The sequence below is a fragment of the Pavona decussata genome, unplaced genomic scaffold, assembly GCF_977016875.1.
Source record: "Pavona decussata unplaced genomic scaffold, jaPavDecu1.1 SCAFFOLD_269, whole genome shotgun sequence".
In the NCBI taxonomy this organism is placed as follows: Eukaryota; Metazoa; Cnidaria; class Anthozoa; order Scleractinia; family Agariciidae; genus Pavona; species Pavona decussata.
In genome coordinates this window covers 407,501-424,287 of record NW_028145671.1, presented here as the reverse complement: position 1 = coordinate 424,287, position 16,787 = coordinate 407,501, and the positions used below count along the sequence as shown (strand labels likewise).

At 40.4% G+C, this 16,787-nt stretch overlaps 2 protein-coding genes across 2 annotated transcripts in view; both read right to left on the bottom strand.

Annotated features, from left to right (window-relative positions):
- Positions 1 to 7,110: 7,110 nt before the first annotated feature.
- LOC146455825 (uncharacterized) lies at positions 7,111 to 12,603 on the bottom strand. The gene is made up of 4 exons (XM_085093837.1): positions 12,279 to 12,603; positions 9,119 to 9,316; positions 8,189 to 8,231; positions 7,111 to 7,348 (listed from the first exon to the last, which is right to left on the bottom strand). Exons 1-4 carry the CDS (start codon positions 12,478 to 12,480, stop codon positions 7,111 to 7,113), a joined length of 681 nt encoding a protein of 226 aa, XP_084949963.1. The 5' UTR covers positions 12,481 to 12,603.
- Positions 12,604 to 14,096: 1,493 nt separating this feature from the next.
- Positions 14,097 to 16,787, bottom strand: part of LOC146455824 (L-amino-acid oxidase-like) — a 10,404-nt gene continuing 7,713 nt past the window's right edge. The window contains exons 5-6 of the mRNA XM_085093791.1: positions 15,695 to 15,895; positions 14,097 to 14,673 (exon numbers count right to left, since the gene is read on the bottom strand). Of these exons, the coding sequence (XP_084949917.1) occupies positions 14,481 to 14,673; positions 15,695 to 15,895 (394 nt within the window). The 3' untranslated portion in view covers positions 14,097 to 14,480. The remainder of the gene's footprint in view (positions 14,674 to 15,694; positions 15,896 to 16,787) is intronic.

Below are 16,787 nucleotides of genomic sequence, written 5' to 3'. Positions count from 1 at the left end.
CAGCGCCTAAATTTGCATCTCATGCCCACAAATTGGGGCTTACCCTTTTACAGCAAAACTTCTTGTTTAAGCGCACGCTTCTGTAATCATCGTTTTTATAGGTGCGCCCTATTCTTGCTTGCTTATAACAGGAGGAATATAGGTATATCAGTCACAAAAACATCCTTATTTAACCTTCATTTGTGACATTTTATATACTTTTTTTAAGAAAGCAGTTTTCTTGTGCGGGTGCTTGTGACAGGCGTATAAACATATACACATATATTTATTAAAGACTGGAACAAAAATGCAATTCCAGGGATTTGATTGGCTTAGCGGCTATGGTGTATGAGCCATTATACCATGCCAAAGAAATGGAGAGCATTAAATTGTCTTCTGGTTCAGTTCTTGCCAAGTTAAATCGGAAAGATCTGGCAATGGTTCTTGATTGTTTTTAATAAAACAATTATTCCCCTCGCGCTTTTTTCGATATGAGATGATTATAGCCAATTCGGCTCTACGCGCCTTGTTGGCTATCCATCATCTCATATCCAACGCCCGCTCGTGGAAAAATTGTTAAATATATATCTTTAGCAGTGTAGCTATACCTTTTAACAACTCGCGCTGATTTCAGCGAATTTAAAATCCACTCAACGATTCAGCAATTTCCAACGAATTACAGTGAAAACCGGTTAATACGGACACCAAAGGTACGCGCAAAACTGTCCGTAATATCCGGGTGTCCATATTAAGCGGGCTCGCACAATTAACGTCGCAGACACATGTGTTATCGATACAGAAACTCTTCCTTAATTCAAACTGAGGAAACCTCACGCTCATTCAAATAATAACGCCCTAGAATAAATGTTATCACAGTGCTTCAAACGCTACTGGCAACGTAATCATTAAAACAGTCCGTGACTTTGCCCTGTACTGAAATTTTCAGTTTGTGATTCAGCCAGACGGACTAAATATTAGACAATTTATACAGTGCACAGATAACCAGTGTCTGTAAAGTGGTATAAGAGCGTGTCACTCGAATCACATCAAAGTGTCCGACTTGTCCGTATTAAGTGGGCTAATGTAAGAGAAAATATTTGCCGTGAGTTTTTCGTCGGGACAAACACACGATGGTCGGTTGCTAGGGCTTTTCCTCCCGCAACTCTCCAAACTGAGAGTTATAGGCTATAGACAGAAGTAGAATGCATCGAATTTAACGAGACTTGGAAGGGAAGTAGGTGGATAAATTACCTAGCAATTAGTTATTACTTCATTCTATTTGACTGCTATTGTGACGTTACAAATGATGCCCAAATTTGGCGTCAGAATTAAAATTTAGGAAAATAATGTGAAAAATGCTGTATTAGTTTTCGGTATAGAATTCTATGATTTCTGGTGAAAACCCCATCTCAATCGGACAAAAAGGCGTGAAGTTACAGCTAATTAAAGAAATTCAAATTTCCCGCCACATGACCATATGTGGTCAAACTTTAGGGGTATTTAAACGCGAAACAATAGAAAATATCGTAATGGAGAAAAGACAAAGTTGCATAAAATCGAAATAGTAGTTTTTGCAACTTTGCATATGTGGTACTGTGACGCATATTTATCACGAATGACGTCATAATGACGTAATTCGTGATAAATAAGCGTCATAGCACCACAAACTCTCTAAACTCCTTCATACGAATTTTTTTAAACTTTGCACAAACTGACGCCTTAACTCAAAATTCAAAATCGATAGTAGAAAAAACTGGGGGTCACCGTCTCATTTTGGGGTAAAAATCTCTTAAAGTTAAAACTAGGATTAAATTGATGCTGTGGTAACCGATGAAGTCGAAAAAATGACCATAACTTGTTTAACAGTGATTAGACAATTCTTTGACACCATTGTTGTAGCATCAACTGTAATCAGGGTAGTAGTATTAATAATCTACGTATAAGTGATGGAAAGTACAAGACATTGTAGTAAGCCACCTTACTAGCCGCTATTTCTCGGCCAAGGTGCAATCGCTGATATACCATGAGTGCTAAGCCAATCAGAAACTAAATTTAAGATCATGCAAGGGCTGCTTTGCAGCCTGCAGTATAAGCTTAATTATTATAATTTCATCGGGCATTGTTCTGAGACAATAAGAAGGAAGAAAATAACGTAGCCAGCCAATCAGAACTAGAAGGCATAACTATTCGCGCCGTTTTCGTCTGAGCTAGATGAAGAGGACACTCGTGGGCGATGGTGGAAATAATGCCTATAGTAGCTCTACGGTCTGAGGCGAGGTGTCTTCTTCGAGCGAAACCCGCTCAGATAAGCAATTGCACAATTAATTTTAACAGTCGTAAGTGACTATTTCTTCGCTGTTTACAAAATTCTGTTATTTTCCTTTTGAAAACTTGGAAGCAAAGATTCTTTTGACAAATTTTGCGGTGTCCTGCCAAAGTTTTAAATTTTTGTGACAACGAAATCTTTTGTACAATAAAATAAACGCAGACGCGATTCCCTCTGAATGCCCTCTGAAATTATTATAATAGTAATAGAGTTGATGTTCTTAGGAGTAAATATGTTTTTGGCCCTTCTCAGAACTTATTTGATGAGCCTGAGTCGGGCAAAAAACATATTTACGCCCGCGAACATCAACTCTATTGTTATATTGTACAAAATAATAAGAGGCGAGATACAACAATGTAAACACCCTTTATTTGCTTCACACGTGGCAGCTTTTTGAAGAGTTACAAACAAACAACGGTCTAAAACCAAAACGAGGCCACCCCTGATCATATCCGCAGGCGCCCCCTGATAACCTTGCCTTTTTGCGGAGCGAACTGGTGGCTAACAACCTGAAAAGGAAATGGAACATTTGCTATTAGTATCCATAAAGAAATGGAAAGGCAGCGGGAGGGAGTTACATCATTATATCTCGCCTATAATTTTTCGTACAGTTATGGTTATACTGCAGGCTGCAAAGCAGCCTTTGCATAATCTTAAATTGTACATCATGATAATCGCCTCGATATAACAATGTATGTTCAAAGCCTTACGATTCTTTCTCTAGTGTAGCGCTATCTAAAACAGAGTGGCCAAAACCAGCATTCCACACCGGACAATAATAGAACCAATTAAAGGTGGTTTCGGTTGTCCAATCAGCTAAATGAAATATTTCTTGGATAGAAATTCCTGCCAAGGCTGCTGCAGATTTAGAGGCTCTACGAGTAGAGTAAGCTTTAAACACTTGGTTGTTGACCACAGCCTCTTATAAACAGACAGTCCCTTAGCCGGTGAGAAAGGGTAGCAGCGCTAACAGACTTATGCGAGTTATTAACCGAGAGGAACAACTTCTTTGGTTCAGTGACAGCTTCGGGCCTTAAATCCTTGGAACGCAAATCATACTCTTTAAGGTGTGCGCATGGGAAAAGCAATTCATTTTCTGAGAAACTTGCATGAAAGCAGGTCGTTAGAGCTTTCAAATTCCCAACTCGGACTCCTCTAGTAAGTTCTGGAAGGTTGAAAACGTGTGAATTGTAAACCATGGGCCACTAATTCAGAGCCCATTTTCGCAGAATTAAGGGATACCAAAAGCACCAATTTCTTGCTGAGTTGTTTTGATGATAAATGTTCATTAGGGCCCAGGCTTTCCAAATAACTCGTACCTTTGCTTACATCCCATGTAGAGGGGTATCTCGGTTTTGGTGGAGGGGAATTAAAAATCCCTTTCAACAACTGAACCACTAAGAGGTGTTCCCCAACAATGTAGCCCTCTATCTAAGGGTGTCTTGTAGACAAGGCAGAACGATAGACATTTAGAGTACGATACCCAAGGCCAGCATCAAACTGATCAAACTTCAAAATCGTCTGTCTTCGCCCTCCATGCAGCCGAGAGCAGTCTGTGAGCCTACTGTGAAACTACTGAACCCTGGTAAAAGCCATGCGGGTAGCTGAAGGTGGGCAAGAGGATGAAGATTGTCGTCTTGTCTCAATTGCCCTGAAATTATGGTAGAAGTGTGGGATTGTCTATTGCCATCATTTCTAACAACAGAGGGTACCAGGGTTGGTTTTCCCACACTGAAAGGGACTAGGAGACTGACTGTCGCAGAACTTGTTTTAGACACCACCCTATAGGGGCGAATGGAGGGAATGCATACCCTCTGAGTTGGTTTCAGTCCAGCGTAAAGGCGTCCACTTCTTCTGCTTCTGGATCTGGTTTCCAACTCACGGATCTTGGCAATTACGCTGTCAGTCTGCTTGCAAAATGATCTTGCTTAGAAGGGGCCCCATTTGTTTTTGATACCCTGAAAAATGGATGGATCCAGTTGCCAGTCGCTGGCAAATGGCGCGCTTCCACCATAATTAAGCGTTTGAGATACCACTGTGAGGGTTGAAGGCCAGGCTTGATATGACCAATGCTGTGGTGGTTTTTGGTAGTTCACCACAAATCCTAACATTTCGAGAAGGGTGACTGTTAAGGTAACGTGGTATGTTAAGGTTTCCTCGGTTGAGCCGTTATCAGTAAAATGTTGTCCAAACAAATTATTAGACGAATTCCTTGCTTTCTTTACAGGCCTACCACAGATTTTCGTATTTTGGTAAAGACCCTGGGACACTTGCCAGAACAAATAATAACAATAATAATGATCGTTTATTCAACCTTTTTGAAGCATAAACTGAATTACAAGGCGGGTCATTAATTACATACAAATATCTCGGAGGAAAGCAAACTCCCACTGAAATAGCATCTTTTAAATCGATCTTTGCCATAAAATCATTTGGTTTCAGGAGGTCTCTGAGCATATGTATGCCCTTCATTTTGAAATGCTCGTACTTGACAAATTGATATAATTGTCGCAGGTTGAATACTGGTCTTTGTCCACCCGCTTTCGGGGGATTACAAACAGATTCCTGAAAAAACCCGTGTAATGATGGTCTGAAACCACAAGAATTGCCAGCTTGTGAATTAGTTCTTCGAATTCCTTGCTTATCAAAATTTCGTTCTCTGCAGACACTGTCATTAAGGAATAAGTTCTTCATGTGGTATTATTGTAAAGGGCATCTGATACCCCGAAAAAACAGTCAGTACTCAAGGGCCGTTTGTAACTACTTGCCAGTTTTTGACGAACTGCAATCGACCTGCCAGAGGCAAACATTTAGACGCTACAGAAAAAAGGACTTTACTATTGGAAACGTTATTTATTCTTTCCAAGTAAACATAATTGAATTTGAGTGCTCACAACTGTTACTGGGAGCTTTGGTTTGGAGCATAGTTATGACCTGGTTGAAAAACTGGGAACTTTCCCCTGCTCGGGCTTGGACCTATGAAGTATGAATTTCTCCCTCTGGATGGGAAGTTTGGAAGTGTGACCATCTTAATAGATTCTGATCCCCTTGCCATGGTCGGAATTGGGAGAAGGTCCCTTTAAAAAAAACTGCATATTGGATTTCCTAGGAGCTGCCGTTGAAAGGATCTATCTGGTTTCATTCCTTTTCTTCACCTTTTTTTCAAAGCATGGGCCAAACAAACTGCTTTGGGGAATGTTTCCGTGGCTAATGAAAAAATTAGAGAGATGAAGTGTGAAGCTAACTCAGAGTCAAACTGCCTATGTTTAAGGCCCGCGCTTCCCGCAGTGTAAACAGTACGACCCGGCGTTCAACTCCAGCGCTTCCTCGAGTGTAAACAGAACGACCCCGGCGTTCAACCACAGCGCTTCCTCCATTGTAAACAGAACGACCCCGGTATTTAACTCCGGCGCCTTCAGTAGTGTAATCAGAACGATCCCCTCCACACTACATTAATTTTCGATGGATCGTATTCGTTTGAAGACAAAGATTTCTCGTGTTGGTGTGGACGGCAGAAATGTATGAAAAGGACACTTTTGTAAATCCAGTGTCATCTCCCACCCACGGGTAGATGACCAACAAACGTAGGCTTTTGAAAATATTGACGTAACAACAACAGAACCAGAACAAGTTGCTGGAAAGTTATAACGATAAAATGTTTCTGTACAGGGAGTATCGGCTGAAAGTTGCCCCGCCAACATTTGTTGTTCTCAAAACAAATACAGACCATTTTCTGCAGTACCCAGAGATTCGAAAGACAAGAAGGCAGTCAGCCATACTGGTATATCCTAACGAAAGAAACTAATTACAGATGCAATTGTTCTGGACCAATAACATGGCGGCTTTGACGACAAGAGAAGATGCTCCATAAAGCTTACACCCCAATTTTAAATTAATTTTCCAAGGGGCTAACATCAGACCGTTAGTCCCTCGACAGTCGCCTCTACTGTTTTTATTCTTCACCACTTAATTTTCTTCCGTCAAGACGCCCATTAAGCAGACATAAGCTTCTACAACCTTGAACCGGTAATGGGTGTGATGACTAGCGCGAAAATTTGGTCATTTTTGCTGAAAGTATACGCATTCGTGTACGATAAACTAAATGGTTATTATTTTCCCTGAATAACAGAAAACGTTTGAGTAGACCACCGCCTGATAATCTATCACTCAGACAGGACCTTTTAAGGCGATGGGGGAGGGGGGTTGGGGGCAAACAATCGAGCCCCTGTACCTCCCCCCTCCCCCTCTCCACATTAGTCCATGGGTCTGCTTGTAACCTGAACACACCGATAGCTTACCTGTAAGGCATCATCCAAGCCAAACACGTACCCCCGGATAAGTACATTTCCCACGGCTTGAGAGTCATGTTATGGCCGGAGAAAGCTGGGTTTTCCCACCAAGGATATTTGTAGATGGCTACTGCTTTAAAGCAAGCTCGACCAATTATTGGATTAAAAAGACTGTTCTTTTTTATTGCCAAGGCTACATCTCCACTTATCTCATCTAATGGTGCTACTGGGACTGCAATGATGAGTTTCTTTGCCGAGGCAAGGAAATGGTCGGTTCGGATTTCAAACATGCCTCCTTTTCTATTGAGTGTGTGCACTTTTTCACTCGGGTATATCTTCACTCCAATGTGTTTCGCTGACGTTTCGAGTTCGTTGATTACTTCAGATAGTCCATATACTGGTCTTAGCCATTCTGTTGAGAAGCATTTTATAGCACTCGAACGCTCGTAAGTAAACATAGCGCTCTTTTGCAAGTTATAATCTGTCTCTTTGCCAGACAGTGCATTCAGAACATAATCAAACATAATCTTGAGAAGAGGGATTTTCGAGAGCTTTCTCTCTAGACATGTTCATCCATGCATACTGTTTCATGTCCGTTGAAGCTATTCTTGCAAAGGGGCCCGATTTCAGAGAGGGGAACGCTCTTTCCTTCAGCGACTGAGAGTTGGAAGCATAAACTCCTCTGGCCTCTAAATAAGGTACTTTGAAAGGAGGCATCCTGATCAACTGGATATTGAACCGTGTTATTAAGTCCCTGAAGGAAGCGTACAAAATTGGCAATATTTAATTGACCTTGTAAGCTATAGAGTGGACAAATATAACAGCTCTCGTTGAAAACCAATGGCCCGCTAAGCACTTATACTAACAATGCTATGATTGGGCAATGGCTTATTTGACATAACTCTATTAAAGAAACGAACTTGTTGTTGAGTCGTTGTTAAAAAAAACTGTGGCCGAAGTTAAAAATCTCAATTTTCGTGGCCTTAATGTCACCCAAATGACCCATAATCATGACTGAACATCAGCATTTAAAATCTTCTGGATAACATGGGGAACAAAAGGTTTTACGTTTTAGGTGTTCCTCAAGAATTTGCCTTGAAAAGTATGTCAAATATAATTGATAACAATTAATGATGTTCATACCAGTAGAATAGATATTAAACATTTCAAAACCAGGACCGAACATAGCGGGGTGTGGGGGAGGGGGGGGGGGGGGGGAAGGGGCAGAGAGGGCAGTTGCTCCCGCCACGAAAATTTTTTTCTAACAATGTGTTTGAGTTTGCTGAACTATTTCTTGTAGCTATATAGCTCCGAAATCACAACAAGGTTTTTAGAGGCAACTTTTGAGTCCAATTAGAAACCCTGTCTCCATACATCTCTGTGAGTGGTGTGCGGAGTGTGCCCCCCCCCCCCCCCCAGACAAAAAAATCCTAGGTACGAGAAAGCCACAACGGTTAAGTTTAGAGGACATGGGCTGCCTATGTCTCGTAAACTCAAATCTTGTGTCCTTGTTTTGAAATGCCTAGTTAATGAATTAATGAATTACAAAGGCCGTTAATCCACTCAAACTAAAAGTGAATGGTCATCAACTTACATGACTGTTTTGTGTGCTTTGTTTACCCGCCAAGCCCCCATACCTTGCAACAACAAGAAAAAACCAAGATTAATAAGGATGTGCAAATGTCTGTCATTTAACGGAGTAAATAGGAGAATTCTTCACAGTGTAAAAACTTTGCGATGTGATTGGAATTTATTAAACCCTCAGAGTATCCCATGACCCGGAGTTAGCCTGCGTAGCTGGCTGTACTGTACACGCGCGAAATAAAGTTTTGGCGGCGGAGCCGTTTGAAGCGAGCGGCAAAGCAGCGAGGAGAATGAGGGGTGGAGGGGACTTTGAAATCTTTCTCGCGGCTTCGCCGCTCGCTTCTAGCTAGCAGCGAAAACTTTATTTTGCGCGCGCCTATAATACCGCCAGCTACGCAGGCTACCTGGTGCATCCATCTCTCATATTAATGCTTGGAGTCAACCCTTTTTCCGAGTAGTTCTTTTACAGAACGGGTTTCAAGGGACCTCTAGGACACGTACATTTCAAATACCCAATCAAAGAAGAGCATTGACAAATAAATTGTCATGCCAGTTACAAAAATATATCCACTCGTGAAAGGGTTAATTCAAGGAATTAATACTGATAGAGGCACCTCAGTAGTCATTCTCAGTTCTAACCGCTGGCGAATCCAACATTAATTAGTTCAGAATATCTCCGGAGACATCAGATATAGTCAGGGGTACTGCGAGGACCTAGAGCTCTAGTCGTTTATCCGTCGCAGTTCGCGATGAAGGTTAGAAATAAAGAAGGCAATATCAATTTGGGAGTGGAACTTGTCATTTATAATAATGATAATAATCATCATCGTGATCGTCATCCAATTATCATGCTGGAAAGCTTTGTGAAGATCTTTCCTCGTGATCTCATAGATTGTTCATCCGCAGATCACACAATTGTCTAGTTTTTTATATAACTCACTTAGGCTGACGTTTGAAGCTTGGCTGAAGCTGACATCATAGTTTCTTCCACCAAATCTGGAGGATTTTTCAAACAAACACACGTCGTCTTCCTTCTTTTTTCGCATGAGAGTTTCTGCCATGTATAACCCTGAAATGCCTCCTCCAACTACGACCACGTCACAGGCCATTGGACTCAAGATCACAGACGTTTCTTTCCCTAAGAAAGAATCAACATTTTAAACATCGAAGAACAAAGAACGTCCGGCTCGATTTCTTCGAATATTATTCTTGAGAACATCTTCCAGAGTCAAAAGCCAGAACAATTTCTTTAAAAACATTGTGAACTGTACCACAAAAATACTTTTAAAAAGTGGCTTTTATTTGAATGGCCACATGACAATGAATTTAGGATTAGGCCACAGAAGGTGGAACCAATTTGTACAGCATGATAAACAGCGCCATAGGAAAGAACTGCGTAGTTTTCATTTGAATTGTCACAGACGTTAGAACTGCCTTGTACAGCTTAATAAGCAGTACCAGAAGAAAGTACTGCTAATTAGCTTTTATGTTGATAAAGTGGCTATTTTGGCCGTGAAGATGTGCGTAGAAAACTGTACACAAAATAAATGTTACAGACCAAAATAAAGTTCTCAAAATCACAAATATTCTTAATGCACTCCTTTACAAAAACGGGACTTACATCGTTACAGTACAACTTTAATGAAACCGTTCAAGAGTTTTTATAACGATCAAATTGCTAAGAAATGTTGAACCTTGCTTTGTGGAGAAATTTCTAAGCGATAGTTATCTCATTTCTTGGTTTGCTCACAATCGTTAACGACATGTTCCATGGAAAAATGGCCGTGTTGGTCGAATGTCACAATTTTTCTCCTTCACTTGTGGAAAAGAAACTGGATTGCGGCCAAATTTTTTAACAGATTTTAACAGATGACGGATAGAAATTTCCCCTGATATGTAGAAGGGTCTGTGAGTACCAGCCACTTTTTGCAATTTATTCCTTTGAACTTGGGCTAAGTCGCATGTTGCTATAAGTGCTCAAAGTAGATAAACTTTGCGCCCTCAAATTTATTACTATAATTAAAGATTATGATTGCAATAAACGTGAAGAGTTATCGTTTATAAAAAGAGAATTAGGCGGTTTTGAATGATTGTATTCTCCAGAACAAATTAAACAGGTGCAAGTCTTGCAAAATTCACGATATCGCCAGTGGGTTTAGAGCATAACCCTGGGTGGGAAAAGTTTGAATCACAAGATTTTAAGAAAATTAGATTTCTCCCCTCGTATTTCGTACAACATTATACCACACGCTCAGTTACATGATGATTGCAATCGTTTAGCCAGTCATATTGATCTACGCCCACTGCATATGTGTAATGTAAAGCCACACGAACGTGGGTTGGTTGGGCCGAAGGGGAGTGACAAAAAAAGTCTCGCCAGTTCGAGGTCGATCGGGTGAACACTGTCAACCGCGTAGGAATGTACCCTTTGAGTGGTATTGACTTAATCAGCGCATAAAGAACCTGATAAATCGTACGATCAATACAAAATGACTTTGAGGAAATTGGCAGACGGCTATGACTTCAAAATTATTACCCCTGAGGAAATTCTAAGCGATCAAATTTTCTTAGGGAAAAGGGGACACAAAAGTGCACGAGAGACTACTCCTCGAGTCGAAACTAACACTCAAGAAAACAGACGAAATTTGTCGTGCTGCTGAAAGCATGTTAGCCCAGATGAAAGTTGTAAGGGACACTGTCGGGACTGAAGTAAACAACGTCATAAGCCAGGAGCGCGCTCAAACTTTATTATTCACAGCTGGTCACGCTAAAGCTAGAATCCGGACAGACACCGCAGCGCAATGTAACGAACTGCCACTACACATTTATAAAAGCGCCACCAAGGATCGTGATTTAAAAAAGTTACAACTCGTGAAGACAACACTCGTGGCATATTGTTGAACAAGAATCAAGGTGATTGGTAAACTGGCGATCAGAGTCTGGCGGAACACTAAATCATGCTTGTTGGACTGTAAATTGGTGGAATACGACGAAATCCGCCCAATCCTGGGGCGAAGAGGATGTTTCGGCGTGGACATTATCGAGTATCACGACAATGACGAGCTTTGGTGCAGTTGTGCGAAATTGGGACTTTTGTCATAATCAGCAGTTCTTGATACCATATCTCAGCAAGCAATGCACTTTGATAGGTTTCCTGGTCACGTCCGCATTAATTTACTGAAATACATGAAATACATGTAGTGTATACCATGTAATTTAAGAACAGCTCCAAATTAGACGTCCTTATATAAAAAAAAAAATTCAGAGTGTATTCATAATTGTGATTATGGATGGTAAAACGACATCAATGCAGTTCTTTAGAAGCCAAGTCAGGAGGGAATCAAGAGAGCAGAATTTAGGTTTTAAGGCCATTTTTGGAAATACGCTGGAAGCGTGTTAACGAAGACCGGCATGGCTCGGCCTTAACAGTAGATCGACGTGAATTCTTGGGACGGGTTGTTTGTCATTCAAATAACTCACTGAAACTCTCGACTAGAGTCATAAGGGAGTCATGTTTCGGTAAGGTCGGAGCAGATTTAACGTTAAAGATTTCATCGACAAACGTGAAAAGTTGTTTCTGATTTGATGTACTAAAAAGGTCTCCTGGTACTGAGCAAGGACATCTTTCAGAGGAAAAAAGGAATATGTGACAATTGCGTGACATGTTTACTTTAAACAGCATTATACAACACGTTTTTTTACATGATGATTCTAATCGTTTAGCCAATCATACTTATCTTCGCCCCGCTGCACATGTGTAAATATGTAAAACCACACGGAATTGTGCAATTTCGATCGCAGTGATTTGGAGAGCTCTCACTTTGTACACGCTAGGTTATATTATGATTGCAAATAAAGCCGTTTAACACCGCCTTTCAGCTTCTTACAAAACATATTTTCAAGCTGTGTATAATCAGTACAATATTGCCTTGGATACAAATTCGTTACCGCCACCCTCCAATGCCCCTGGACGTCAATGAAGGCAACTGACAAAGCTTCTAACAAGTCTCGCCTTGCAGGAAGTGTATGACTAGATTAGATATAGAAATATTGATATACCAGGTACTCCAACTAATAGATTCAACCCAGGCCTAGCTTACCGGTAGCTTTATTGACCTTTTTGACTTTTCCAATGGGCTCTTCCTTTCCTTTTTCTTTTGCCAGCATTACTGCTAGCACAATTAGAATAATTACCAGCGCCACAAGCACGAAGGCTAACAGCAAAGCTTTAACTCTACTCACGAAGAATCCTCGTGCTCCTGACAGCTCTCGAACTGCGTACTCCTTTTCCTCTTTCAGCATGTTGAAAGCACAAATTAACCTAGTTTTTGACCCGCAGGCAAAGAACGGCGAGTGAAACAACGACGACGACGTGCGACCGATTTGATGTTCGTGACCTAACAGACCCTTGTCAAAAAGCTTTGTTTTTCCACCCCACGCAAGCCACCCGTCTGAGCGAAAACAAAGCTTTTTATTCTCCTCAGAATCAACATGCCCGCCGAGTGACAAAGGTCTATATTATAATTGCAGCTCTCGCAAAGTTTCATTGTTTTAATTTGACCTATAATACCACAGGTCACTAAAACGTGATTTAAGAGTTATTATGTCGTTAAAGAAAATCAAACAACAATCTTCCTTCGAAAACTTTAAAAACTTACAATAACGTTTATTTGCGTAAAATCATCAGTACAATATAAAACAATACAAAAGGTATGGTAAAGTTTAAATTGTATTTAAGTATAGTAAAAAAGAAGTCGTTAGGAAGGACTTCAGAGCTGCCTTAACTTTTCGAAAACCCAAGGTGGCTCTAAACTCCTTCCTACGAATTGTTATCTCAAAGTTTACAAAACGTGACGCCTTAACATGCTGGTCACAATTCAAAATCGATAGTAAAAAAAGGGAGTTATGTAGCTCGTTTTCAAGTTAATATCCTTTTAAGCTTAAATTAAGATTATTAAATATTGATGCTATGGTAACCGATTAAGTAGAAGAAAGGACCATAACTTGTTTAAGAATGATTAGGCATTTCTTTGATACCATTGTTGTATTATCAACTAATCAAGGGTAGTACTATTGATCACCTAAGTATAAGTGATGGAAAGTAATGGAAACTGTAGTAAGCCATCTTACTCAGTGGCCGCTATCTCTCAGGCAAGGTACAATTGCTGTTATCAAAAATATCAAAAACTAGATCATTGTATAATGCGATTCCAGATATTTAATTGGCTTAGCGGCCATGGTATATTTGTTAATTTAATATACCACGAGCGCTAAGCCAATCAGAAAACTGAATTTGTTTTATCCAATCATCCAGTTTTCACTCAGAAGTATTATTTTGATTCGTTTATTAAAAGCTGGAAAAAATCTTAATGCTGATATTTCAATCCAAAAAGAGATTTTTTTTTGTGGAGGTTTTCTATTTACCTTAAATACCAAAAATGGATCATGAATACAGGAAATTCGCATTCCGAAAGGATAAATCAAATCAAATTTAAATCGGGAAATATAGTCAATACCATTCTCATTTAGGATAACTTCACTTGTATATCAGTTCTGTAATTAGGACTGGTTTTCAAAACAGAAAAGAGATTTTATAACTACAATAGCTCATATGTACCTGTTGATATATGCAATCACTTTCTGCAGAAGCGCGAACATCTGTTCACTTGACCAGTTTTATGAATACATTGATATCGTTTACTTCAAACAAGGAATCTAGTTTTCAAGAGATCTCAAATGAGTAAACATTGGTCCTTTGTAAAAGGCTCTATTATTGTTTCTCAGGGAAACCTTCAGGGATTTGTTTGGAATGTTCTTGCTGTTTTATGAAAGAACGTTCTACTCAAGAGGTTCCCGTAGTCAACAGTTTTGTCAAAACACCTTTCAGTTTTGGTCAAAATTGCTCAAGTATTTGACAAGACATCAAATTGCTCTCAGAGTACCGTCGAGAAGACAATATTAAGGGTTTCTCTAAGAAAGAACAAACTATAATTAGTGTTTTTGTGTTTGCTTGTCTTATTTCTTTTGTTGTTGTTGTTTTTTTGTTTTTGTTTTTGTTTTTTAGAGATTACTCTAAAATACATTGGACACACCAATTTTTTCAAGTTGCAATCTATTTAAATCCTGGCCATCTACAGCCAAGATAGTTACACCAGTTTCTGTGGACTAGTAGGTTTATCGACAGCAAAAGTGAACCATTATCTCATCGTTTACATCGATACATAAGTTTTTCGCTATTCAAAGTAACACTACAAATAGGTGACACTGTCCCTTTAAGTGGAATATCATATCCTGTATACTTTTTAAGGTTCTGGCTGCGTTATTCCCCAGCCTTCCTTAAGTGCGTTGTATGCTGTCAAAAGGGCTCCTTCATTCCAAGCGTCTATCACAGAAAATGCTTCACCCACCATGTACACTTCCTCTCCAGGAAACGGACGTTTGGCCCATTCTTCGATATCGTAACGGCTTACATTAGACCCTGCCCTGGTCTGGTGCCTAAAAAATTAGAAAGATGAAGTGTCAAGCTTACTCCCTCATGAGTCATACTGCCGGTGTTTTAAACCCCGCGCTAGGTTCCCGCAGGGTAAACAGAATGACCCCGTCCGCACCATCTTCATTTTCGATGGATCGTATTCATTTGAAGACAGAGATTACTCGTGTTGGTGTGGACGGCAGAAATGGACGAAATTTTTGAAAATGTTCACGCAACAACATCAGGACAAGTTACCAGGAACGATGAAATGTTTGTGGCGAGGGACTATCGGCTGATAGTTGCCCCGTGAACATTTGATGTTGTCAAAACGACTATATAGAGCGTTACTTAGTACCCAGAGATTCGAATGATAAGAAGGCATGGCAGCCATACTGGTGTATCCTAACGAAAGAAACTAGTACGTACAGATCGTATTGTTGTGAAACACCAACATGGCGGCCATGAAGTCAAGAGAAAACGCCCCATAGCTCGAGAAGGGAAGCTATGAGGGCTTACAAACCACTTTTAAGAACATCAAATTTCCAAGGGGTAACTCCCGACACAGAAATACTCTTTTTGTTGTTGTTGTTGCTCACAACTAGAGTTTCTTCCGCTCAAAAGTCGCTGAGCCTGGTATTTCGAACTTACAGTTCGCCAATCTGACCTTTAAATAAAAACAATGGAAATAACCTGTTTGCTATTGAATTGAACGAATAAAATAATCAGAAGCTTTTTTGGGGACGAATACTATCAGATCCGGGCATTTTCGCCGGACGGACACCACGTGATGAGTTAAACCAATGGCTAATGGTTGCCCGTGTAAAACATTATGTCCTTAAAATCAAAAAAGCTTATACGCTGGCCACTTTAAGAGCAATTTACCTCCAAATAACTTTTTCAGACCGATAGACCAGACAAAAGAGTTCTTATTGTTCACTTTTTTTATTTTCAAATCCATCACCTCGTGTGATTCTTTTTAACCAGTCGGACCCAGAGAAGATTCAGTGGTGAAATATTTTTGAAACAGGAATAAAACCCACTTACCAACAAGTGTTTATCCAATACTTAAACACAATATCCAGGGGATCTGGAACAATCATTTCAGGGAACACGGCTTGTACGGATTTCTTCAACTCCGAGTACAAAACTGCTTTGGGAAGCTTGGACAGTTTGCCCCATTTGACCGCGCACCCGTAAAAGCTGTAAGCCAGTTGGATTATACCTTCTCCGTTAATTCCTCGCCCGCTGCAATCGAAAGAAGAACGTGCTATAAAATTCTTATTTACAAATCCTAAAAATTGCAACCCTTCGAAAGTAAAAAGATCTTGACAAAACGGTTTTGAACGTAACCCGACTCTCTCTTTGTCAACATGCACGAGAGAGTAAGTAGAGAACAATACAGCGTGACTTCACAAAAAACTTGAATTGACAACTTATGAAACTCCTGAATAAGGTATTCACTTCCCTGCTTGGAGAGGATCTTTTCCTGGTGTTCGTTGTTCTTTTCTCCCTTCAACGAACACCAGGAAAAGAGCCTCTGCTAGCAGGGAAGGTATTCGCAAAACTGATGTGCCAAAACGCCCACTAGCTACATATTAGCTCCTGCAACCGCGCACAAAAATATTCGAGACTCTCGACGGAAGAAGCCCAACCTCCCCCCCCCACCCCCCTCAATCAAAGTTGAAATAACTAAAACCACGTTTTCGCTTGGACTCCCCCAAAGTTTTGCACCTTCAACTTTGGATGTAAGGCGTCCATTTGTTCCCATCGTCTTGTCTGGGGTTGTAGCTTTTTGTTTGGTAAATAAATTGTGGTTTTGACTTTTGAGCCGCTGTAAGCCATCGTACAGGCAATACACTACCGACCGTTACAGAAGCAGGTCAATTTTCTAGTTGTAGTCTACGGCGGTGTAGGCGAGCGTAGATAAGTGTTGGCACCCTGTCAAAGTCTTCATGGTTTTTGTAATGGATGTGATGACTAGCGCGAATATTCGGTCATTTTTGCTAAAAGTACGCATTTGTGTATTAAGTTATTTTTCCCTGAATATAAGAAAACCTCTTTGAGTAGACCGCCGTCTGGAAATCTATCACTCATAGACCGAACCTTTAAAGGCAGTGGGGGAAGGGGGGTGGACGAA